General features: G+C 38.1%; 1 protein-coding gene across 4 annotated transcripts in view; it reads left to right on the top strand.

Annotated features, from left to right (window-relative positions):
- The window catches only part of ZNF236 (zinc finger protein 236), a 77855-nt gene extending 54221 nt beyond the window's left edge, over positions 1 to 23634 (top strand). For 3 of the 4 annotated variants that reach the window (XM_082276549.1, XM_082276550.1, XM_082276547.1), the window contains 11 exons: positions 484 to 849; positions 2807 to 2952; positions 4161 to 4404; positions 6458 to 6637; positions 7166 to 7318; positions 7936 to 8126; positions 11111 to 11242; positions 12487 to 12684; positions 18401 to 18530; positions 21329 to 21505; positions 21946 to 23634. In XM_082276549.1, the coding sequence (XP_082132675.1) occupies positions 484 to 849; positions 2807 to 2952; positions 4161 to 4404; positions 6458 to 6637; positions 7166 to 7318; positions 7936 to 8126; positions 11111 to 11242; positions 12487 to 12684; positions 18401 to 18530; positions 21329 to 21505; positions 21946 to 22073 (2045 nt within the window). In that variant the 3' untranslated portion in view covers positions 22074 to 23634. The remainder of the gene's footprint in view (positions 1 to 483; positions 850 to 2806; positions 2953 to 4160; positions 4405 to 6457; positions 6638 to 7165; positions 7319 to 7935; positions 8127 to 11110; positions 11243 to 12486; positions 12685 to 18400; positions 18531 to 21328; positions 21506 to 21945) is intronic. The other variant, XM_082276548.1, reaches the window with a different exon arrangement.
- The last annotated feature ends 1768 nt before the right edge of the window (positions 23635 to 25402 follow it).

Below are 25402 nucleotides of genomic sequence, written 5' to 3'. Positions count from 1 at the left end.
TTTTAATAATTTCCTACTTGTAATCCGTTAATACTGGTTAATTGAGGCAGCATTGAAACAGAGGAATAAAGCTGCTGGAATTAAAAAAAGGAAATGAGTGGCTAAGTAAGTAGGAGCCAAATGCTGAATAGGTTGATATAAAACCTTTAATTCTTCAGTTTATGAGCTGTGTAGTTGAAACAACTGGATTAGTCAGGAAGATGAGATGAGGAGGAGGACAGAGGCATGAAGGTGACCAAATAAGATTCTGCATGAAAGCTTTAAAAGCATATTGAGTTTTAGTAAAAGAAAAAAGTTAATATGCACTTCATTGAGAACTTTAATTCATTTGAAAAGCAGCCAGGTGATAAAATCCAATTATTTCAAATTTATTCTGTTCAAATTAGTTTAGAATCTGTTATGGGTTTTGTTAAATGGATGATGTAGTCCTGTCAGTCTTTAGAGGTTTAATCACTTATCTTTCTGGTTTTGAAACTCTTCTAGGCCAGAAGCTCTTCTGTTGTCACGTGTGCAGTAATTCTTTTTCTACAAAAGGCAGTCTAAAAGTCCACATGCGCCTGCATACAGGAGCAAAGCCCTTCAAATGCCCACACTGTGATTTGCGGTTTCGTACTTCGGGGCGCAGAAAAACCCACATACAGTGTCATTATAAACCAGATACAAAGAAAATTAGGAAGCCTGTTGCCCGGACTTCAACTGAGGGACTACAACCAGTCAGTCTCCTTAATTCATCCTCAACAGACCCTAATGTTTTCATCATGAATAACTCTGTTTTGACGAGTCAGTTTGATCAAAATTTACTTCAACAAGGACTTGTGGGCCAGGCTATCCTGCCTGCTTCAGTGTCAGGTAAAGATGGATGGCGTGGCGGTAGTGGTGGTGGTGGTGTGGAGATCGAGTTCTGAAATTTGCTTTCTCTAAGAGTTCAGAAAGTTTTACCAAACACTTCTTGCCAAACAGGTAAGAGTTGTACTGAATTTATGGTTTGATGCGCAGTGGTGACATGAATGGAAATTTACTTATTTAAGAATGCAGTTCACCAAAAAAGTCTCTTCAGTTCTGCTGTGGTGGTGTACTGCAGAGAGGAGGAAAATGCAGATAACAAATAGCTGGAGTACTTGTATTCTTTGTGGTAATACTTTCTGGGTTTTTTAAAAAAAGAAAAGAAGCAAAACAATTGCTTTGTTAGTCTACAGTGGTTATTTATGTGAATAATGAAGTGTGTCTTTTAAGTGCATATCCTCTGCTGTACATGTAGAGTTACTTGTCCAAAATAAAAAGAAACCCCTCCCCCCCCACCGACACCAAAAGAAAAACAGCTAAAAGACCTGCAACCTCAAAACAAAACACAAAAACTCTAGCAATACAAAAAAACAGTAGTGTAGGCAAGTATGTTAGATAATTAAGTGCTGAGGATGTAAGTCTCACCCCTTGGCAGTGACTACGTCTGCATTAGCACAATAAATGTTCCACAGGCCATTCCTTGAGACCAGCTCTCAGAGAATACCCAACATGCTTCGTGTTGCAAGAAAGTTACCTTTTGAGAATGATCCTTGCTAATTTCTAATTTTTTTTCAGGTATTTTTTGTATAAGTGCTCACTGACCCAATGTTTGTGTAAGTGCTCAGGTAAACTTGGGACAGGGATGATTTTAAGAGCAGAATAGTGTTCAGGTCTCTGGCAACATGCCTTGGTATTATTAAATGTGCCACTTAAATTGTGAGTCTTGGACTGTCTGTCATTTCTGAAAGTGAGACTTATATTTCTGTGCTGCTTTGGCATTTTTTTCAGTACATGTCTATGATCTTGCAGGTATGCCCACAAATTCAGAGTATTGTATCAGTCTCATTTTTAACTGTAGCCATTCTAGCTTATCTCATTTGATCTAAGCTGTTGTCCAAAACGAGCAAATTGTTGGTGTTCAGAAGATACTGATCTTATTTGACAGGCACAGTTAGTGATAAACTTGTGATGAAAAATCGATTGATGTTTGCTTGGATTTTTGAACATAATAAGGAGGAGTGGTTTTAGTATGTTCAGATGTCCTAGAAAGAGGCCTTCTTAAACTGAGACTAGTAATGTGGGTTTTGCCCAGGGCAGGTAATTTTTGGGTGCATTGTGAACCAGATTTATTGTACTAAAATCTTCGGAAGAGGGAAGGGTAGGTGTTTTTGAAGTATCAACCAAAGGAAACTGGTTGATCACACGCAAGGTGTTTGGAGAAGAAGGTACATCAAACACAAAATGACTTTTGCCTTATATTCTCTCGAGACCTTTTGTAGAGATGGTCTATTCTCCACTATGGAAATTAGAACCTTTTCAAGTTTTAAAGACTTTCAGATTGCAGTTGCTAATGTACCTTTATTTTCATCCATATAAGTATGGAGGATGAACTCTGGCACTTTGATACTGAACCATGTCTGTGCTGTGCAAAATGTGGCAGTAACTTTCATGTGTATGTTCAGAGTCAGAATGTAAATATCCTCTGTGTGTGCTGCTTTGTTTAGGTGCAGCACACTTTCCAAGGAAATCTAAACCAAATTTTTCCAGATTTCTTAATGCTACTCTGGAAGGATTCTTGTTTTGTAAGCTGCTAGCTAGTGTCTAAATAGCAATCCTTAAATCACATGGGATTTATGAAGATTTAAAACAGGCAGTCGTCTACTTCAAATTATTTTTCTTGTCATAAATAAATGTATGTGTACATACCTTTTGTACTGATTTAATTTATAAAAATAAGCACACTGAAAGAGGTAGTCAGTAATGGTAAATAAAAACATTACAATATAACTGTTTTCTTTGGTAGCTGGAGGTGACTTAACTGTGTCCTTGACAGATGGTAGCTTGGCCACTCTTGAAGGAATACAGTTACAACTGGCTGCTAATCTGGTTGGACAAAATGTTCAGATTTCTGGAATAGATGCCACTGGTATTAACAACATAACGTTACAGGTAAGTTGCTCACTGTTTTAATAACTGCTTTTAATTCTATAAAGTCAGTTTGGAGGCTGATGAAAGTTTAAGGAGCTTGCATAATTCTGGAAGAGTTCCTTGAGTGAGCAATAACATATTGTATCAGTTGTACAATGTTAGAAGACTTAAAAAATAGCTGCACAATGGGATATTTTGCTTGTTTGGTTTCTTTCATTTTCATTTTTCTCAGTTTGTTTTACTTCTCTGGGATTTCAACATACTGCTTTAAAATATGTATTTTTTTCTTTTAATTGCATTTTGTCTTTACATTTCAAAAGTACTTTAGGTTCCCACTCAAAAGGTTTTCACCCCCCCAAAACAAACCCAAATTATTGCACAGAATGTGCTTTTCTAAACATAAGACACTGTTACTTTGCAAGCTTTTAATAGTTGGATTCACAATTTAAATTCCCACTAATCCTGTAAAAGGAATGACAGGAAGAGGTGAGATGATTGCATTTAGAAGTATTTGAGATGTGTGAAACCATGATTTCCTTGAAATTGGTTGTGTTTGATCAGTTGCACAGAATTTCTGATGTTGGAGGAGACCTCTGGAGGTCACCAGGTACAACCCCAAGGTCAGGGACGGGACATCTGCAGAGTTGCATTGAGTTGCTCATAGTCCCTCTGCTCAAGGAGTTTTAAGCATAAAAGGAAGGAAAATTTTTTTTTTCTCAACTGCTAAACATCTCTGAAGTGTAAAATGTCTTATCTTTTAAGTATAGAGAACAGCTATTGGCTTGTGAAGTGAGACCTTAATGACCCCTAGAAGCTGAAAAAATAATTAATTTCTGGTATCAGTCTTCTCTCTGCGCCATGCTATTTCACTTTCAAAAGCATGGAGGCAGTGATAGGCATTACATGCACTAATAAGACAGTACAGAATACCAGCCATGTGTTTGCCTGGGGCCAGGCAGGCTGATATGTAACTGATCATGATTTCCCAAACATTTTGCTGAGGGAAGGGAGGGAAGGTGAATCTGAATAGACTGGTTACATAGTCACTTTAGAGACTGGCTATATAGAGACACATACAAATTAAATTAAAATTTTAAATGGTTAATTATGTATGTTCAGTACCATATATTCTCTATATGCAATAAATATGTATTCTGAACTTATGTTAAGAACATTCATTTAACCCATTTTATTAACTTCAGACTGATTGCAGAAAACTTGTTTTTCAGATCGATCCAAGTATCCTACAGCAGACATTACAGCAGAGTAATTTACTTACTCAGCAGCTGACTGGAGATCCCACCATGGCTCCACAGAATCCCTCCCTCCAGGCAACAGAAAATGCAGTGCCAGCTAATGTGGTTATTCAGCCCATATCAGGCTTGTCTTTGCAGCCCACAGTAACATCATCTGCTAGCATGGCAATAGGGTCCCTGTCTGAGCAGGAGTCTGTGCTGACAACCAGCGCTAATGGTAAGCACTGTCAGTAGTTTTATTGTGCTTTCAATTTCTTAATTTTACTTAGGGTATTACCCACAGTGAGAAAATGTTACCCCTCTGCCTCCCCCTGCTCTCACCAAACAACTCATTGTAATAAAATAAACTTGCAGTTCTTGCTTGAGCATTGTCATAGGTTGGCAAGCTAAGTCTAGGAAGTGATGTTCTTCTACAGCTTTCTGTATGACCTAACAGAACCTATCAGTGGCCAGTTTGAATATGGACAATTCTTTAAGCCACTTAAAATTGTGACCGCCTCTGTGATCCACACTTAAGAATAGACAGACTCCCCCCCCAAGCTCTCTCTCGTTTCCGGCGCTGGCACAGGTGGCTGCAGGCCCCGTGTGGGGGCCAGCGGGCCCGGCCAGGCCCTGCTTGGGCCGGGCCGGGCTGTGCCACGGCCACCCTGGAGCCGATGGGCCTGTTCCACCCACGGAACCCCCCGGGCAGCCGGATCGGCTCGGCTTCCCCCCCCCACTGCAGCCAAGATCTCAGTGAAATCGGCACCACTGTCCGGCAGAGGTCATGTGACCAACAGTGGTAAGACACATTCCAGCTGCAAGGCTGAGGTGAGATTAACCCTTTTAGTGCTGTGAAGAGCTGAAAACCTGAGGGAAGAGAGAGAGGAGATGCTTAAAGCTGAAATTCTGTTGTGAAGCTATGGTGGTGATGGACTATGATATATCAGAGTACCCACTGTAATTTCATGAAGATATGGGGGGTGGAGTGTTCAACTCGTAAGCAAAAGCACCTGCGCTGAGATAGGCAGATGCTGAGGCAGCTGTAATTTCATGAGAAGTTTGGACAGGGAGAGATGGACCAGATGAGGACTTTGGCTCCAAATGGAAAAGGAGAAAACCTCAGTTCCTAGAGATACTCCCAGAGATAGTCCTAAAGATGAAGCTGAAGAAGACCCTTTGCTCCCAGGGAAGGAGAAGGGCCTCTGTTCTTAGAGATGAAATGCTCCCAGAGATGGGTAAAGAGAACTTTTGTTTCTGAACAGCTCAACCTTAAAATTGTACCCCAAAAACCTTCAAGAGTGGACCCTCGAAAGCAACTGTGGGAAAAGCTGCAAGTTGGGGGAAGGGACTCACATGTGAGCAGAGAGACTCCTCTTCCTAAATGGACTGAACAATATTTGGAAGTGGGCGGCTGTCTCGTTGTGATAATGTTTTCATAGCACGAGCAAGAAGAGACTTCTCTTTCTAAATGGACTTAACAAGGTTATTATGGAAGTGATAAACAGACTGAACATCTTAAGGGTTGCCTTTTACATTGTCAGTGGGAGAAGGGAGGAAGGTGGGGGGAGGAGGAGAGTTCTGAAGGTGTGGTATAATTTTTTTTTTCCTCTTTTAGGTCTATTAATAAACTTCTTTATATTCATTCAAGTTTGGTGCCTGCTTTGCATTTCTCCTAATTCTTACCTCACAGAAGATAAACAGTAATGAGTATCTTGGACCAAAGCACTACAAGCATCTTCAGCCAATTTTACAGCTTTGTGTTACCCTATCTTAATACAAATTTTTTCAGAAGGTGAATTAGAGAGTAGGTTTAGATTAGCTATTAGGATGAGATTCTTTTGAAGGTGAAGGTGTTGAGGCACTGGGACAGGTTGCCCATAGAAGCTGTGGATGCCTCATCCCTGGAAGTGCTCAAGACCAGGTTGAATGGGGCTTTGAGCAGCTTGATATAGTGGAAGTTGTCACTGCCCATGACAGGGGAGTTGGAACTATGTGATCTTTAGGGTCCCTTGTAACCCAGGCCATTCTATGATTCTATATAGTGGAAACACTTAAAAACTTCCATAGTCTTGAGCAAAATATATGAGTTCTGAAAATTTTAACTGCAGAGGAATAAATTGGATGTGAAAAAAGTTTGTATTTTAGACTGCAAGTTCTAGCATCTCCCCTTTGCTGCACTGATTATAGTAGTTCAGAAAATAATGTATAACTTGCTTTAAAAAGTTAATGTCAAAAATTCCACCAAAGGATATTAATGGAATTTTTTTTGTTCGACCACTTACATTTAGGTGCACAAGACATTACTCAAGTCATGACTTCACAGGGTATGGTGTCATCTACAAATGGACAACATGAGATAATGCTAACCATAAATAATTCCAGTTTGAGTCAAGTTCTAGCTCATGCTTCGGGTTCTGCTACTGCGACGTCATCAGGAAGTCCTCAAGAAATCACTCTTACAATATCTGGTTTGTGTTTTTAAAAATCTTTAATGATACCAGATCTGTATTTCATGACGTACCTGTGCAGTAGCATACAAGGATTTTCACAGTCCACAGTTTTCCCATGGTGTACTTTTTGTATATTTATGAACTTTAAAAGACACTCCTCAAATCCACATTTGAAAACCAAACACATTTGCTTTGAGAACATGTTAGATTTGTTCACTGTTTTATTTATAGCCTCAGTTAACAGCTGGATGTTTATAGATTGATCAAGTTGGTACTTTGAATCTAGATAAGTGAGATCCATATTTGTCTAAATATTACTAATCTCATGTATTTCTGTACATGTTTGTATCTGGATTTGCATAATCACATCTGTATTAAAAACTTGTCAAACCTCTGCATAAAAATCTGTATGTGTAGAAATTAATTCTGTGTTTTGGTTGTATTTTCTGCTTTTGTTATTTTATGATCTATTGTTTATAGTTGTAAGAACGGTAGCAGAATAATGTTGAGACTATTCCAGTTACAATAGGACTTACTTCTATTCAGGCCAAGATCTTATTCAGCATAATTCTGGAAGCACTGATCTGAATACTGGCTTAAGGCTGACAGCACCAACCATCAGTAGTCAGACTACAGATGCTACATTAACTATAAGCAACGACCAGCTGCTTTCTCAGGGCCCTTCACTAAATGCTCCAGGTATGCATACAATGATATTTCTAATTGAAAATAATATTTTATTTTAAAAATAAATATTAGAATGAAATGGTATAATCTTGCACATCATGATTCAGGAACTTTAGGTATTTTGTGTTTTCTCACAAGCTTTAAATTGTTACGTCAGTTTAAATGAACTTTATTCCACACAGTAAGAAAAATGAAAATAAGAAGACATATCTTAAATTAGTACTTTTGGGCAGTTACAGGAGTACTGAAGAACTATATGTATAAACTTGAGGATGACAAAATCTGGTGCCTTTGCTGCAGAAGTGATAAAATATCAAATTTGCTCTAGTACTGATTTGAGATTTTAAGTATGTATATGAATTTCTACCTATATATGTTTGTATACACACATGACCACCTGTGCATGCAATACTATGTTCATGAAGCTATATTTAAATGCCATTTTTCTAATTTTATCATTTGACTGACAATTTTAGATGCTTGATTAGCTGTTTAACCAATTTTGTTGATTCCAAAATATGAAGTCCTAGCAATGAGAAACAGAAATTACTAAGTTCACTTAGAATAAGTTTGCAGTTTAGAGTTCATGTATGTAACAGATAATTTTTACCATTTTGCATATATTCTAGAACTTAACACAACAGGTGGAACAAACCTTCCTCCAGCAACACCTATATCTCAGTCTGCAGTTTCTGCACAGAATTTGGTTATGTCTTCATCAGGAGTTGGAGGGGATGGTAGTGTCACTTTGACTCTTGCTGACACTCAGGGAATGTTGTCAGGTGGTCTTGATGCAGTTACACTTAATATCACTTCACAGGTAAGATGCTTTTCTGAACTGACAGATAAATTGATCTTTCTGTCTTACAGGGCAGGAATTGGAGATTTTGCTTAGAAAGTAATTTTGTCCTGTAAATACGCAGTATTTGAAAATTTAGTTAATTTTCCTTGTCTCTGCCAACCATGTGTGTATGGCATGTAGAAACATGAATTATTTAAACAGAAGGGCAGATAAATTTTGCAGGGTTGTTTGTTTTTTTTAAATTAACAGATAGGTTCTACTGTTTCAAACAGTGTTTGAGAGGAGTTTTTAGTGTTGAACTATGTACTTCATCATCACTATTCAGTAGTACAACTTAGTACTCCGAAATATATTATTTCATGGGGTAATTTTTTTTCCTAGTTGTCAACTTGAGAGTTGAAGAGGAGTTGCAACAGTTGTTTTGACAGCAAGTAACAGGAGAGAATTTAATTGACTATGTTTAATAACAGGTGGCATGATAAGAAATTTTATAAAATTGGTGCTTTATGGACTATCATCTCCCCAGTAACCTTACTATTAGTTTCATTTATATCATAATTTAAGAATTTTGTGGTGTTGTGTCATGAAGAGCCAAAGACATATTGGCAAATAGAATCTACAGAGTGGGAGATAAAAAAATAATACTAAAACACTACAAAGTGAAAATTTAGGGTTGTGTGGCTGACATTTCAATGTAGATTTTACATCTGGAAACTTGGGCTGTTTCTTCTATTTTCATGGCTTAACTAGGTTTAGATGGATTTTTATTTACTTTTTGACCTGAGTTAAAGTGTGTAAATATATATAAATTAAATACTATTTATCTTGCTTGTGGTGTGATTAAAACTGGTGAAGCAAAGTTATATGCTTCCCTCTGCAGTTTTGCTTTGGGGAATGGAAGAAATGATTTCTTAAATAATTCTTATGATATGTTTGTGATTTCTGGTATCACAGAGTAACAAAGCAGAACATGGTTTTATTTCAGACTTTGTAATAATTTAAGTGATTACGTTTGGCAGTGTTGCTGTTTATTAATAAGATCCTGTGCCTTCTGTTAAGACAAGCATAAATAAAATCTAAACATTGTATAATAATAGTAATAATAGCTATACAAACACAGGAACTCATGGTGAATAGACAGGTGGTATGTAAAAAACCCGTGTTTCCCGGGAAAATTGAAAAATCATTAAAAGTAGTGTAGAAATAGAAGTAGTAAGATATTAGTAATCATATATCCTAAGTAGTGATTTCGTATCATGATTTCATGGGGTTTGGAAGTATGTTTAATTAAGATATTTAAATAAAAGAAGATACTGTTGGAAGGCCATGCAGGAGAGCAGAATACAGGGTTTAAAAAAAGGCAAGGGAAGGCTGAAATATTCAGCATTTCACACAAGGCTGGTAAAAATTAATCAGAACTGAATCTAATCTTACAAACTTCCAGCTGTTGTTACCCTTAAATTGTTAGATTTAAATTTAAAGGATGTCATGGGTTAGCTAGCATAGTCTCAGAAGTGATGTTCTCGCAAAGGAGTGCTTACAGCTTCCCCCATGATCTGACAGAGCCTATCAGTGGCCAGTTTGAATATGGACAATTCTTTAAGTCACTTGAAGTTGTGACCACCTCTGAGATCCACATTTAAGAATAGGCAAACTCCCCCCCAAGCTCTCTCTCGTTTCCGGCGCTGGCACAGGTGGCTGCGGGCCCCGTGTGGGGGCCAGCGGGCCCAGCCAGGCCCTGCTTGGGCCAGGCCAGGCCGGGCCACGGCCATCCTGGAGCCATGGACCTGTTCCAGCCATGGAACCCCCCCCACTGCCTTGCCGTGGGCAGCCGGAGCAGCTCGGCTCTCCCCCCTCTCCACTTCAGTAAGCCATATTCCAGCCGAAAGTCCGAGGTGAGATTAACCCTTTTAGTGCTGTGAAGAGCTGAAAACCTGAGGGAAGAGAAAGAGGAGATGCTTAAAGCTGAAATTCTGTTGTGAAGCTATGATATATCAGACTATCCCATTGGAATTTCATGAAGATATGGGGGGTGGAGTGTTCAACTCGTGAGCAAAAGCACCTGCGCTGAGATAGGCAGATGCTGAGGCAGCTGTAATTTCATGAGAAGTTTGGACAGGGAGAGATGGACCAGATGAGGACTTTGGCTCCAAATGGAAAGGAGAAAACCTCAGTTCCTAGAGATGCTCCCAGAGATAGTCCTAGAGATGAAGCTGAAGAAGACCCTTTGCTCCCAGGGAAGGAGAAGGGCCTCTGTTCTTAGAGATGAAATGCTCCCAGAGATGGGTAAAGAGAACTTTTGTTTCTGAATGGCTCAACCTTAAAATTGTACCCCAAAAACCTTCAAGAGTGGACCCTTGAAAGCAGTTGTGGGAAAAGCTGCAAGTTGGGGGAAGGGACTCACATGCGAGCAGAGAGACTCCTCTTCCTAAATAGACTGAACAAAGTTATTTGGAAGTGGGCGGCTGTCTCGTTGTGATAATGTTTTCATAGCACGAGCAAGAAGAGACTTCTCTTTCTAAATGGATTGAACAAGGTTATTATGGAAGTGGTAAACAGACTGAACATCTTAAGGGTTGTCTTTTTACATTGTCAGTGGGAGAAGGGAGGAAGGTAGGGGGAGAAGAGTTCTGAAGGTATGGTATAATTGTTTTTCTTCTTCTTTTAGGTCTGTTAATAAACTTCTTTATATTCATTCAAGTTTGGTGCCTGCTTTGCATTTCTCCTAATTCTTATCTCACAGAAGATAAACAGTAATGAGTATTTTGGACCAAACCACTACACTAAATTGGTGTTTGCGCCCGGTTACAAACCGAACCTGCTACAAAGGAGAAAAGGAAGGAAAACAGTTGCATTTGTGTAGATAGGATTCTGAAATGCTTATTTCTAAAGGAAAAATAAAAGTTCTTTTGAGGTGTGAAACATGACTGCAGTTAGCCGTTTAAATAGAGCTTTTTAAGTATGGTTACTCTTTTTTTTTTTTTTGCTCCCCTTTCTGACAGGGTCAGCAGTTCCCTGCTATACTCACAGATTCCAGTCTTGCTAACCAAAGTGGATCAGGATCACAGCAAGTCATACTGGTGAGCCATGCACCCCATTCAGCACCTGCAAATTCTGATGAAATAACATATCAGGTAGGTACCATACATTTCTGTCTCTTTTGTGATAAAGGACTTCTATTTAATCAAAACACTGGAATAATTCCTTTTTATTCTGAATCATGAGGGCTGATACCATTCCCAAACAAGAGTATTGAGAAGAGGTTCTCTGTGACTTCCTAGTCACCCAGATGCTGTTTTAAGTTTTGAGTTTAAAACCACTTTCATATATATATACATATTCACACAAAAAAAGAAATGTAATTAATAAGATGTTTCCTTCTACAAATCAGATAATCATGCGCTCAACACAGACTGCTCCAAAAATTTCCAAGTAAATTGGTAGTTAGATAATAAAAACAGATAAATTTTGGAGCTGTGGGAAAAAAATAGCACCTATTGGTACACTTTTCCCATTCTCTTTCTGTATCTAAGTTGTTTCAGTGATGGTGCAACGTAGTCTTTTCAGCTTCTTATGCCTTTGAATCACAATAGAAACTTCTGCATACATTGTACGGCTTTGATACTAGAAAAAGTGGTTCAGACTTGTTTTGTTGAAGGAAAATGAATGTTTTCAACCAGCCTGATAACCAGCAAACTCTAAAATAGGAGTAATGGGAGAGGTAGATGGTGACTTCATTTGTTGCTTTCTGTGTTACTGTAGTTAGGATTCTTCTGTATCTATAAAGTTGAAGGAATTTGGTGTTAAATTATCTGAAGAAAGTAGTTTCTCCAAGCAGTTTTCACTAATTAAAACAAAACAATAACACAGCACACAACCATCCAATTCCTATCAATTTTTCATTGTGTTTCAGTACTTCTGGAGGTAGAGCTTTACTTCCTTATGAAAATAGAATCCTCAGTAAAGAAGTTAAACGAATAGAAAATATTCTTCTCCTCTACAAAATCAGAGATAATTTTTTTCTGTCTGAAATGCTTTTGGCTTTGAATTTTGTTTGATGGGAAATTGAGGATCATCTGAGATGTTCAGGAGCATAAAACTGAATGTAGGAAAATACAGATACACACACATTCTATTTATGATTAAGTCAGTTTGATCATAGTTAATTAATGTTGTTTTCTTAAAATTCATATATGTGTCATTCTTTAGAACAGTGAAATAGAAGTTTATATTTACATATAACTGACTTCTTTTGTGTCTGTAAGTTGCTTGAAGATGCTGTCCAAAAATTTGTCATGTTGAGGTAGATTTTGAAAAATAAACCGATGTGGATGCGTGTATGAAATTAATCTGATAGTGTATTTGTAAATTGTTATAGGTGACAGAAGTTTCCCCTAATGTGACTAAAAGTAGTCAAACAGAAAAAGAAACTCGTGGGCACCAGTGTTTTGAATGTAGCCAAACCTTTTATTCCGTCACCATGCTGACGCACCACTGCAAAGAGGTTCATGGCAAGGAGCGAATACACGTTTGCCACATCTGCAATAAGGCCTTTAAGCGGGCAACACATCTCAAGGTATTTGGTAATAACAGTTGATTGTTCTCATAACTCCTTTTGTTTTGGACTTTCTGTGATATTAACAAAAGGTACCTATTAGCCCTTTGTCTTTGCCTTCCCTTTACAGTGTGACAGGTGTGCATCTGAGAGAGGGAGTCTAAGGGATAATGTATGCACAGATAGAGAACTCTCTTCTGGAGCATGGAGAGGATTTTAATGCGTATTGACTACAGAATGAAAAATGTTAATGCCTGTCATGCAAGTAGTAGTGTCAAGAAAGGATTTCATTTACTTTGTTTGCATATGAGTATCATCAGTGCTAATCCTGATTTTCAGATAATCTTTTGGTATCTCAGGAAGTTACCTGCTTTACCGTTTTACCATTTCATTTGTAGATGCTCTGTTGTGCGAGTACAAGTGATAGAGGAAGCGTTTGTTTTAAGAAGTCCTTATATTATTGCTGTTGTCTAGTGATATTTTGTCTGTTTTCTCTAGATTATGAACAACCTAATACTTCCAAGTCTTGTAAAAAAGATTAGTGGTGTACCTAAGTTCTTAGTGGTGTACCTAAGTTCTTAATTGGATTATAGAATGTTCCTGTTAGTAATATTGGGCTGTACTAGACAAGTGCTTTGTTCACGCTGGTATCTTACCTCTGAGAGATACTTAAAGGAAGTAATTTGAAGAAGAGCTTTAAGAAAAGATGAAACATATAAGTTGCCCAGAATTTTGCCAGCTTCCCAGAATTTATAGCAAGATGTTTTTGGAGCCAAAAAGAATGTATTTATATTCATTTGTATTATCTTTATATTAGCTTTTAGGAGAGCTCTTCAATAGATTCCCCTTCCCTTCGATATAATATTTTAAGGAAATACACTCTCTTTGTGAAGTTCACCCCCTTGGAGTGATCATGTCTGTCAACTAGACTATTGGAAACTATCATAAAACGTGTTTTGTGAAACTCTTAACCTCTGACTTAGAAGAAATTTCCCAGGAAAAAAACCAAAAGAGTCTTGATACTTATTTTCCTTAAATAATGATAACAAACTCCAAATATCAGTCTCTCCAATTTGTTTTCTTAGTACTGGCTGGTGTTACTTTTTTTTTCCATAATTAAAACTTGATTTCTATTATGTCCTGGGGCGAGGTTAAATATATGACAAGATATCTTCTTACCCTCGTATGTCCCTCGGATTATTATCCGTAACTGATTTTTCAGGAAGGAAGCGATTGAAGTTGTAATAAGAAGTTCAAGGTCAGGCACAAGAGACTTCAGGGCCTTGGGACAACTTGTTAAGGGATCAGAAGCACAAGTAATCTTCTTCTCTATCCTTGCAGTTGCAGAGAATGATGTAGGAGGAGGCAGGAAGAGCCAGCAGATCAGTAACTATCTTGAGACTGACATCACCAGCAGAATTTTGGGGTTTTTGGTCATGGATTGGTCTACACAATTGGCCTGCTGCAGTTGGGCTACACTTGTCTCAAAGGGGGAAAAAGATCTTTGCTGAGGAGCTAGCAGGGCTCATTGAAAGAGATCATCTAAACTAGATTTGTAGGGAGAAAGGGATAAAACCAGACTTGCTGGAGATAAGCTTGAGGGCAGCACGCCAGTGTTTTGAGGGTTCGTGTGCCAGCGACGTCCTTTGGGCTCCACCCCAGTGTGCTGACTACACTGGAGCACATTTGAAATGTCCCTGTACTGGTGCGTGCAGCACCGTAGCCATCTTGGTGGAGGTAGGGGAAGTGGTCACGGAGCTGCTACACCACTTAGACATGCACAAGTCATCTGTAAGACTGGATGGAATCCACCCAAGGGTACCAAGGGACCTGTCAGAAGAGCTTGCCAAGCCATTTTCAATCATTTATTATGATCAGTGCTGGTAACCAGGGAGGTCCCAGTTGCCTGCATCTTAGCACTTGTGATGCCCATCCCCAAGGGCTGGAAGAAGGATCTGGGAAACTAGGCCTTTCAGCCTGATCTCAGTGCCAGGAAAGGTTATGGAGCAGCCCATCTTGAGTGCCATAATGTGGCACATGCAGGACAGCCAGGAGATCAGGCACAGCCAGTATGGGTTTATGAAAAGCAGGCCCTGCTTGAGTAATGTGATTTCCTGTGACAAAGTGACTTGCTCAGTGGAGGAGGGAAAGGCTGTGCATGTTGTCTACCTGGACGTCAGCGAAGCCTTTGACACTATTACCCACAGCATACTCCTGGAGAAACTGACTTCCCGTGGCTTGGACAGGTTCACTGTTTGCTGGGAAAAAATTGGCTGTATGTCCAGGCTCAGAGAGTGGTGGTGAACGGAATTACATCCAGCTGCTGGCCAGTCACAAGTGGTGTTCCCCAGGGCTCAGTACTGGGGCTGGGTCTATTTAATATCATTATCAATGATCTGGACAAGAGGATCGAGTGCACTCTGTCACTTTGCAGACAACACCAAGTTGGGCAGGAGTGTTGATCTGCTGGAGGGCAGGAAGGCTCAGCAGAGGGATCTGGACAGGCTGGATCAGTGGGCTGAGGCCAACTGTGTGAGGTTCAACAAGGTCAAGTGCTGGCTCCTGCCCTTGGGTCACAACAACCCCGGGCAGCCCTACAGGCTGGGGACAGAGTGCCTGGAAAGCTGCCAGTGGAAAAGGACCTGGGGGTGCTGGCTGGCAGTGGCTGAACATGAGCTGGAGAGTGCCCAGGTGGCCAAGGAGGCCAATGGCATCCTGGCCTGTAGCAGGAATAGTGTGGCCAGCAGGAGCAGGGCAGTACTGTCCCTCTGTACTTAACACTGGCAAGGCCGCACCTCAAATCCTATGTTCAGTTTTGGGCCCTCACTTCAAGAAGGACATTGAGGTTATAGAGTGTGTCCAGAGAAAGCCAATGGAGCTGGTGAAAGGTGTGGAACACAAGTCTTAGGAGGAGCAGCTGAGTGAAGTTGGGGTTGTTTAGCCTGGAGAAAAGGAGGCTGGGGGTGTCACTTATCACTCTACAACTCCCTGTGAGGAGGTTGTGGTCAGGTGGGGATTGGCTTCTTCTGCTGGGTAATGAGCAATAGGACAAGAGGAAATTACCTCAATTGTGTTAGGGGGGGTTTAGATTGACTATTAGGGAAAATTTCTTCACTGAAAGGCTTGTCAAGCACTGGCACAGGCTGTACAGGGAAGTCGTTGAGTCACCAACACTGATGGTATTTAGAAGATGTGTAGATGTGGCGCTATGGACAGTGTCTTAGCAGACATAGTTTAGTGGTAGACTTGTTAGTGCTGGTTAATGGTTGGCTTTGATCTTAAAGGTCTTAAAGGACAGTTTCATTTACCACAGGACCAGCATGTACTAAAACAAATTCCACCCCTTATCAGACTCTTTATCAAGGTGTTAATAGTAGCAACAGCTGTGAGCAGCCTTTAACAGCAAATTCAACAAAGGTAAATGAAACCATGGGGTTTGTCTTAGGATTTTGGGAAGGGTTTAGTGATCTGTTACTCATGGTCTTCATTTTATACTGATGGAATTCTGGAGATCACCAGAAGTATTAAGGGCTCTGCCAAACTTCATGCTTTTCAGAAAAACCCAGTAAGAGGTAAGGGTATCAAGGGTATCAATGTTTAGATGCCAGTACTTAACTATGTATGTGTTTTTTCCAAAGATATCAGTACCAGCAGATTCGCAATTATCCACAAGAAAATCCTCTTTAGAGATCATGTACAAACATGTCCACCACCCACCTTACCCCCAGTATCAAGACTTTTCAGTCCAGTGACTTCGGTTCCCCTTCTGATGTGGGTTACTGTCCTATTTTACAACTTCAGAGATGAGAATCTTAAGATGTGCACAGTGACTGAACTGTCCAATTTCATATCAGTATGTAGTGGAACTATCTGCAAGATGACTGTTGATAGTAAATAAGGCACAGACATGATTCCAAGATGAAAGGAAAAAGGCCTTATCTTATTAAAACAGTGGAACGAAACAAACTTTTTATTGCCACGCTTTCAGAGGTGGTTACAATTAATGTTTGAGGAGAGGTGGGGTATAAGAGTGACATACCAATGCACGAGTCATTTCAAAGAAAGTTTCGTGATCTTATTTTCTGATTAGATAATGCTTGTTTGGTGCCCCAAAATAATTACTCTCTGAAGAATAAAAGAATTACACAAATAAAGTTGTGAAACATCACATGAACAATCAGTAAAATACTGAATTATAAAGAGAGGATTGCACTTCAGAATGTTGCATTTCCATGAAGTATTTTCAAAAGTATATTTATTTTACAGGAAAAATGTAAGAGATGCACAGGTCAGTGGAACAGAATTGCACCACAAACTGTTTCTTCAGAGAAGGTTGTCAGAAAGTTTTACAGGGCTATCTGGATGATATCTTTGCTTTCAAGTGGGAAGTGGGGTGGTGGGCTATTGGGATTTGGAGGTTTGGTTTTGTTTGGTTTTTTGTGTGAGTTTTGTGGTGGAAGAAAGAAGCAACTGGTTTCAGATCATTTATCTGGAGTAGGGCATAGTGTGCTTCCACCGTTTCAATGCTTGTGGGGGTAATGAACAAGATAAAACCAAAAGATTTTGTTTATTTCCACCTAAGCTGGGGTTTATAGATATCTGATTTTTCTAAGAAGACCTTACATTATTTCCCTATAATACTATATTATTATTATTACTGTAATAATAATATTCTTCCATGTAACTGTCTCGCTGATTTTCCAGTGTAAACAAACTGCAGACAAAGTTTGCTTCAGTTCGTGGAGTGAGGAATAGGACTTCATAGACATCAAGAAGGCTTATTGTTTAGGTATAGTAAAGACTAATTAATAGTTTAGTCTGTAATGAAATAGACTAGGAAAGAATATCCACACACAGTTTAGAAAGTGGACAAGTATTTGCAGTACTGTTTCACAGACAGTTCTTGATTAGATTTTTGTAGTTATATATATATTTATTTATTTTCTTTTGTAATTTGAATTTTATGTTGGCATTGATAAATAAAATGAAAAAATTTATAGATAACATAAGATACTCTTCTAAGTTTGCAAAACTTCTGGGCCCAGCATCAGTGCATTAAAAACAGCTGTTATTGATGCTTCTTCACAAAGATAAAACGTACTGCTATTTTACCTGTAAGAACCTTAGTGTTTTTATTTTCTGGTGTTTTTTTCAATTAAGAGTCTGTTGTGAAGTGGTTCTGTTTGCATCTTGACGTCGTGCAGCTGTGTGTGTGTATGTTGTGATAGTTGCCTCTTTGAGGCCTGTACAGTTTTACAGTGTGTTACAATTCAGGTGTTGAGAAATACCTACATAGACCAGGAGGGAGATGGGATACTGTAGAGGAGAGGGGGAAAAATCTTACATTAGCTTACAATGCACAGTTGTCAAAATACCTCTTTGTAGATTAACAAAGCACTTAAAGAACTCTGGTTTGTTTTTTTGTATTTTATTATGCTTCAGATAATTAGTGAAGGGACTAATGTATGCCAAAAAAGAAAGACATACAGTTATTGATGGAGTTTTTCAGAAGTGTAAAGATACCAATGGTTCAGCCTTAGAGAGAGTTGATACACAAAAATAATCTCTCAATTAAAAAAAAAAAAAACAAATGCAGGCTTCCATTTTCTTCCAGCTTGTCTGCTGATGACTAAAATCCTCTGCTTTTGTCTTCAAGGTGTGAATATATTTTTATGCTAAGTACTGAAGTCTTTTTAAATGGTCTGAATTTTTTTTTTTTTTCCCTATACTGGCTTAGGAACACATGCAAACCCATCAGGGTGGACCCTCACTGAGTTCCCAGAAGCCTAGAGTGTTTAAGTGTGATACTTGTGAAAAAGCTTTCGCTAAGCCGAGTCAGCTGGAGAGACACAGTCGCATCCACACAGGTGGCACCAGAAATTATTTTTATCTTACAAGGTTTTCTTGTGAATATCTGGCTGTTATGTTTGGAATCCTTGCTTATGCTTTCAGCTAATTGCATTTAAATATCAATTTAAGCTTAAAATATCAAGTCAATTTCTTACGTGTTTGGAAATTAAAAGGAGGAACAGCAAACTTGAAAACTCGTGTGCTTCACTAAGTTGATCTGTATTTTGGGACTGGCAGTACTGCAGTGATAATGTGAATGCATGAGCTTTTATCTAAAAGTTTGTCAGGCTTTGAAACAGATTAATAAAAGCATATTTTAAAGCACTGTTTGAAGTGATGTAAAGACACTGGATGTGGTCATCCTCAAGCATATAGAAGAATGTGCAAATGAGTGGGTGTGCTCAGTGATGTTAAACACAGGACGGGCTTGGCTGCTGATATTGACTGCTGTATGCAGTGCTTCATTGTCACGGGGCTGCTTGTACAGGTCATTTGTTTCTAATGCCAGTGCCTTCAATTTGTTGTGTTCTTTTCCACTTAATTATTTTCTTCAACAGTTAATCTGTAAGAAATCTATACTGGCTTCTCCTAGGGAGCACTCATTTTCTGTGATGTAAGTGCTTTTTAGGTTGCAGCTTCTGCCCTGCTGTAAGTTGAAAGCTGTATATAGGATGATAGCCCAGCTGCCCTCCATGCCACCTTCTGTGCCTGACGAACAGTCTTCGTAACAACATGAGTTCTAAATACAGGAGTCAGTTCTCTGAAACAAGTTCTTTCTTTTCCTTACCACTGCTACCAATAAACAGCTGTCATGGCTGCTAAACTTAAAGAGGACAGGGGACAGTTATCTCTGTTGCTACTAAGCTGGAGGGGACCAATGAATTTGACTGGATGTGCTGTAGAATAAGAAGACTCACACAAAAGGATAACTCTCTCTTTCAGTGAGTCAGCCAAAGCTTTCTCTTTCCCCAGCATCAAGCTGTTTTGTGGTTACCGTGTTAAGAAGGAACATTCTGGTTCTGCTGTGGGTAGGAAAAGAGAAGTGGGAGTTAAAATCCAAGGAGATGGAAATTCTTTAGAATCCCTCAATAATTTGCTTTTTGCAAAACTGACTTAAATAGCACAGACTCTTAAAAAAGTTGTCTCCTAGTTTAATTGTTCCACAAAATATCTAGAAAGCAGGAAAGACAATCAGTTGCCACTTTCCGTGCTTAGTTTCATGCTGCTGCCCCACTGTAATAGGCATGGAGCAGTTCAGGAAGGCTGAGAACAGAGCAGAGTCCTTTTATTAATCTGTTTCTCATAAATCTTCATCATCATAGGAAAAATTATTTCTGCTTTGGAATGACTTGTCATTGACTCAGTAAATCCTTAAATCCTTAGATATATTTGGATTTCTCTTTACTACGGTCCTCATGTGCTAGGCTGTAACAGACCTTGCTAAACTCATATTTATTTTTGTGTTTCAACAATGACAGACAACAGTAGGTCAGTCCATATGACAGTAATTCTTTCAGAAGATAATGTTCTTTTAGAAATTGCTTAAGACCAAAACAGTGAAAATGTGCTGCACAGAAGTGTTTAGATGGATGCACTTACATAAACTATGATAGGAAAGGTTGATCTGAACCTAAACTGACTGGTTTTCACAGAGGTACCATCCTTGTCTGTGACAAAGTATTTGTCATTTCTGTCTTGATTAAACATTTTTAACCATTTCTAATGGGTAATATCTACTGAATCAGTGGCCAGAAGGAAAACACATTATTTCTCTGAATAGCTCTAAATATCTTGTTATTTAAGATTTATCAGTGAGGAGTGGTTTGCTGAAATGTTGAAGTTAGTGGGAAGCAGTTGCTTCCAGTTCTACCAAAAACCATGTGGTAATCCATTACACCAGAAAGGCGGTTGACCTTCACTGAACTATAAAAATGGAAACAAAAGTATTTGAGGAAATCTAGATTCCTCTTCAAACTAGTGAAAAAGTTGTTAACAAAAATAGAAAGAAAATTTCTGTGCTTTAAAGGACCTTCTGTTGATTGTCTGAGAAGTTGATTTGGCATGCATGTGGGAACACTGACATAAGAGATATTGGTCCTTCAAGGAAGAACTTGGAAAAGTATTTTTACTGCTGCTTGTGCTTTACTGTGCTGACTAATTACAAGGTGTATCTTAGAAAGTGCTTTTAGAAGTCCTTAGTGACATACAACAATGTGTCTGGTGTTCATGTCAGAGGTTGTGGTGTTGAGTGTTGAAGCAAAAGTCTGATTTTGCAAAGTAGGTATTTTTAAATTTTAAAATATTTTTTAAGTTAATATGTTCTTGTGTTTATAGTTAGAAACAGTAGTATTCTTGCAGTTGCTGTTGGCATAGGAGGCCACGAGTCCCATGTAGAATTACCAGGACACTTTGTTTTTTAACATATTTGACTTTTTAGTTTCTTAAAGGCATCAGCTTTATTAATTCTAGTACATTGCTTTGTCTGCCTTACTCTAAATGGTGTAAAAAGGCGATGATTTCCTTGAGTACAGAAAAGTCAGATTGGTGATTTTTTTTGTACCTCTGTTAAATAACTTACTTAGATGAGAAATTGGATAGGAAAGATAGTATCAATGATTTAGTACTTATGTAACTATTCTGATATTTAATTTGAGATTTTTTCTGACAATATGGAGCTATAGCACTGTTTGGAAAAAGTCTCAAGGAAAATGATGTCTCTTTCATTTCTAGATCGTCTTAATTTTTACTGAATTCTGAACTGTATTTTAATGTTGAAGGGAAAAATTAATTAAATATGTTTTTCTTCTTTATAAAGGGGAACGGCCATTTCAGTGTACACTGTGTGAAAAGGCATTTAACCAGAAGAGTGCTCTTAAAGTCCATATGAAAAGGCACACAGGAGAGAGACCTTATAAATGTGATTACTGTGCAATGGGATTTACACAGAAAAGCAATATGAAACTGCATATGAAACGGGCTCATGGTTACACTGGTACGTGGCGTAGCGGTAGTGCTGCTGAGGGCAGGAATCCATATGTTCTGTTAGGAGAGCACAAAGCATTTCCCTTAAGTTATTGAGGAATCAAGAACTAATAGCCAAAGACCACAGCTGATGAACTAGTTAGTTGCACATGCAACCCAAAAATCAGGTTAACACTGATGTTTTGCTGTTTATGGTTCCTTGTTTTTTATGTGGAGCTCTGTATACAGAAATACAGAGTTGAAAAATTATTCCAGAAAAACAGTATATTGTATTAAACTTTTAAAAAATTTTTTTTCAAAGATTGTCGAATGAATTTACAGTATCTGAAGTAATTGTGTAATACTCATGTTCCCATCATGTTTCCTTTGTTCTCAAGTGCTATATTTGCATTTTTCTTACACTATACATCAAATCATACTCACTTGCCTTTTTCTCTTGTGCCTTGGTAGGTCCTGTACAAGAGCCTGCGAGTCACCAAGAACAAGAAGGGGAAGACATTAGTCGTGCTCTGAATTTAGAAGAAGTGGTACAAGAATCTTCAAATGAGTGGCAAAGTATAGGCAATGTTTTTCGATGACACCTTAAAATTTGAAAGTTAAAAGTGTTTCTGGGACTTGAACTTTAAAGCTTCAAGCATTGAAGATACTAACAATAGAATAATATATTCTAGTTTTTTTAATTATTTACAAAAATTACCTAAAAGATTAATTCTTTTTTTTAAACTTGTAGAAGAATATTGGGAAAACATCATTTAATCTCTGCTAAGTTGTCTGTGAATCAATGAACTCAGGTAATAATGTATACAGTTTCATCTTTGAATTCACAGCCAGTATATCTATTTAAAAATAAACTGGAACTTTATATCAGAATAGAATGATTCCCATTTTTAATGGAGATGAATAATAACTTCACAGGAAAATCATGAAAGTGTTGGTCAACTTTTTTTTTAAGTGTTTAAAGAAATAATTGAGATTGGAAACAGTGTTGCAGTTGATGCATGCATGCAGTTAAAATAGTGGAGTTTTGCCTTTTTTTTTTCTTACAAGGCACAAGAAAAGGCTGTATTTCTTTTGAAAGCTTTCTTTTTTAGTGCATTTTGAGAATTTGTTAAAAAAAAAAAAAATACTGCGAGCTCATGGCTTTTCTTGAGAGGGAGCATGTTCATTTTCATTCCAACCACAGAGGCAGACAGATGTTCGTTTTTACAGTAAAAGTCTGAGATTTTGGACTTGGCAATAATTACTTAAAAAGAATCCAAACAACGAATGGTTCCAGTAAAAGCCTCTGCTGTTGTTTGTTGTACTGGGTCAGCAGGTACATATCTCGATTATCTGTGGAAAACACAGCCATATACTAAATCTGTGAAGTAAACAAGTACAATTTTGTGGTAGCAGTGAGAAAGTTAGATGCACACTAGGTCACATATATTATACAATGTTCCCCAGTGCTGTAAACAGTTATCATTTTGAATCTGTGAATTCCTTATTACTTTCTTTGTGGATGTTGGAAATATTTTACATTTATTTGTTGTTTAAATCATTGTTTCAGCAAAACTGCCTAGCTGAGTATTGCTTTCAAAGGTGCCACTTGTTGAGTATATTCATAGCAAAGAAACACTGGAGTAAAATCATAGTTGTCTTTTAGACATTCCAAAGACAGAAGCTGTTTTCTTATTTTTGCCTTGTTCTTTTGAATTTTATTTATATGTTACATATATATAGATATATATATATGTGTGCTTATATATGTGTATATATATATTTAAAGTTTATGAGCCTCTGTGTGGCCGATCAGTATTTTTGTAAATACTAATCCCAGTTGCAAGAAGTTCATCTGTTCGGTTGCCACAAGTACTTCTAGATCAGTGGTGGATATGTTGTACAATAGTACAGACCTGGACTTTAACTTACCTTCTAAAAGATAATTGTTCTCAGATCCAAAAAGCTCTTTTCTGTAAATATTGTCTATACTCTGTCTATGATAAAAACTAGTTATTTCAGATTGCTGAAGCAAGAAATTGCTGTTGGTTTTGATAGGGCATCTCTTAATTCTTTTGTTAACTGTTCAGCATATGTATATAAATAATATAGTTGGTGACATGAAAATAACACTTTTGTTATGTGGAATATTTAATTCAAAAACATGCTAAATAATATTACTTTTTTCCAAATTCTGTTTCGTGTATTTTTTAAGCATATGATTCTGGATTCTAGGAGATTGGAAAAACTCTGTTTGCAGAAGTGTGTGTCTGAATATTAGATGTAAAGAATAAAGTCCTTCCAGCAGTGCCTTCCCTTCCGGGCAGCCTGTGAGTGTTTTGGCTGTTTAAGAAAGACATTGTGTTTTGCAGTTGTCTGGCCTCATGGCATAGCACCTGTTTATCTGTAATAATATTGCAAAATGTGCTGTGTTGCTTGTACCATGTATGAAATATTTTCCCTGCTATTTCAGGGAATACTTTATAAATGCACAAAGGGCTTGGAACTACGAGATCTTTAAGGTCCCTTCCAACCCTGTGATACTCAGTAAGCACAACCTAAAAGCTGATCTTGTGAGTAAAAAGATGCCATTTTTAAAGGGCCGCTTTTCAAAGTGTTATGCCTTGGTTAGAGTGAATCTGTAGCAAGTCTTGGAGGTGTTAAATAAACAGTGTAAGTTATGGCATCAGCTGACATTTTTCCTGAATTCAGTTTGCTATTCCTTCAGCACTTGGAAATCCTGTCAGTTACAATAATAGACTTTTTAAAAAATTCTTTTTATCATTGTATTTGATTTGCTTCCCTGCATCCTCTTCCCCCATGAACTTCAAGTGTCCTGACAGAGATTTTTATAGCCTTGGTAAGATTGAGTTGGAGCTTTTCAAAGCAATGTGTGTGTTGATGTTCAGTACAAATACAGACACGGTAACCAATATGTTGATATTTTCGAAAGCAGTGTTTAAGTAGGTGCATTATTTAAGGAAGCAGAAGAACTCTTGTTCTGAGGAGTGCTTGGAGAGCCATGTTATATAGTGGGTAAGTGGACAGTGCTTAGAACAGCCTCTCTTCTTCCTGGTTTGATGCAGTAGTAGGCTTGTGCTAGCCTTGGGCTTTTTGGCTTGTGTCTGCTCACAGTTTCTTTTGGTTTATGTCCATTCCTTCAGTACATTAAATTACCCACTCCTAGTATTGCTTGTGCATTCCTTTGCTTACAAATCAAATGGCCATTTAAACTGCTGGTTTTCATCAAAACTACTAGTGAGTAACTAAAAGAATAAATTTCAGGCTAAGTTTTAATCTCCTTTTGTGTTGGTAAAACAATGCTTTCAAATACTGTACCTATTCCTCTAAAGGAAGTAAATCCAAAAAAGCCACTTCCACCCTCTGGGAAGGATGACTGAGGGGGAAAAAGAGTGATGAAGGCAAGAAAGAAGTTTTGGATAAATTCTGTTGCTCTACAGTGTAGTATTTTGAAAGACGTATTTCTCTGGGTTTTTTCTTCAAATATTCCTTCACATTTTTGAGGGCTGTTTGCACCTCAGTTGTTCATGAGGGGGGCAGGTTTTCATTGCCTGTTCATAGACATTTTAGGCCTTGCAATATCCCTCTAACCTGTAGCTATCACTCCATAGACACTGTCATTCCATAATTCTTGTGTCCTGCTGTCAGCCTTCTGGGCCATGCAATGTCACTAGAAGCCTGTGTGCAGGGTCCCAAAGTGTCATTTTCTAGTATCAAAGCATTATTCATAAACTCTGTATGTGTGTGGGGGGGAAATAAACCAAACAGACCTAAATATATATGTATATGTATATATATATATATATATAAATATAAATATATATATATATGTGACCTTTTACTATGTAAAAAACAAAACTGGCCCAAGTTTCGTTTCAAGTTGATTACTTTATTTCAATAATGACTG

The sequence above is a fragment of the Coloeus monedula genome, assembly GCF_965178545.1.
Source record: "Coloeus monedula genome assembly, chromosome: 1".
In the NCBI taxonomy this organism is placed as follows: domain Eukaryota; kingdom Metazoa; phylum Chordata; class Aves; order Passeriformes; family Corvidae; genus Coloeus; species Coloeus monedula.
Note: the sequence above shows the minus strand (reverse complement) of the source record. Positions and strands in the feature narration are given on the sequence as shown.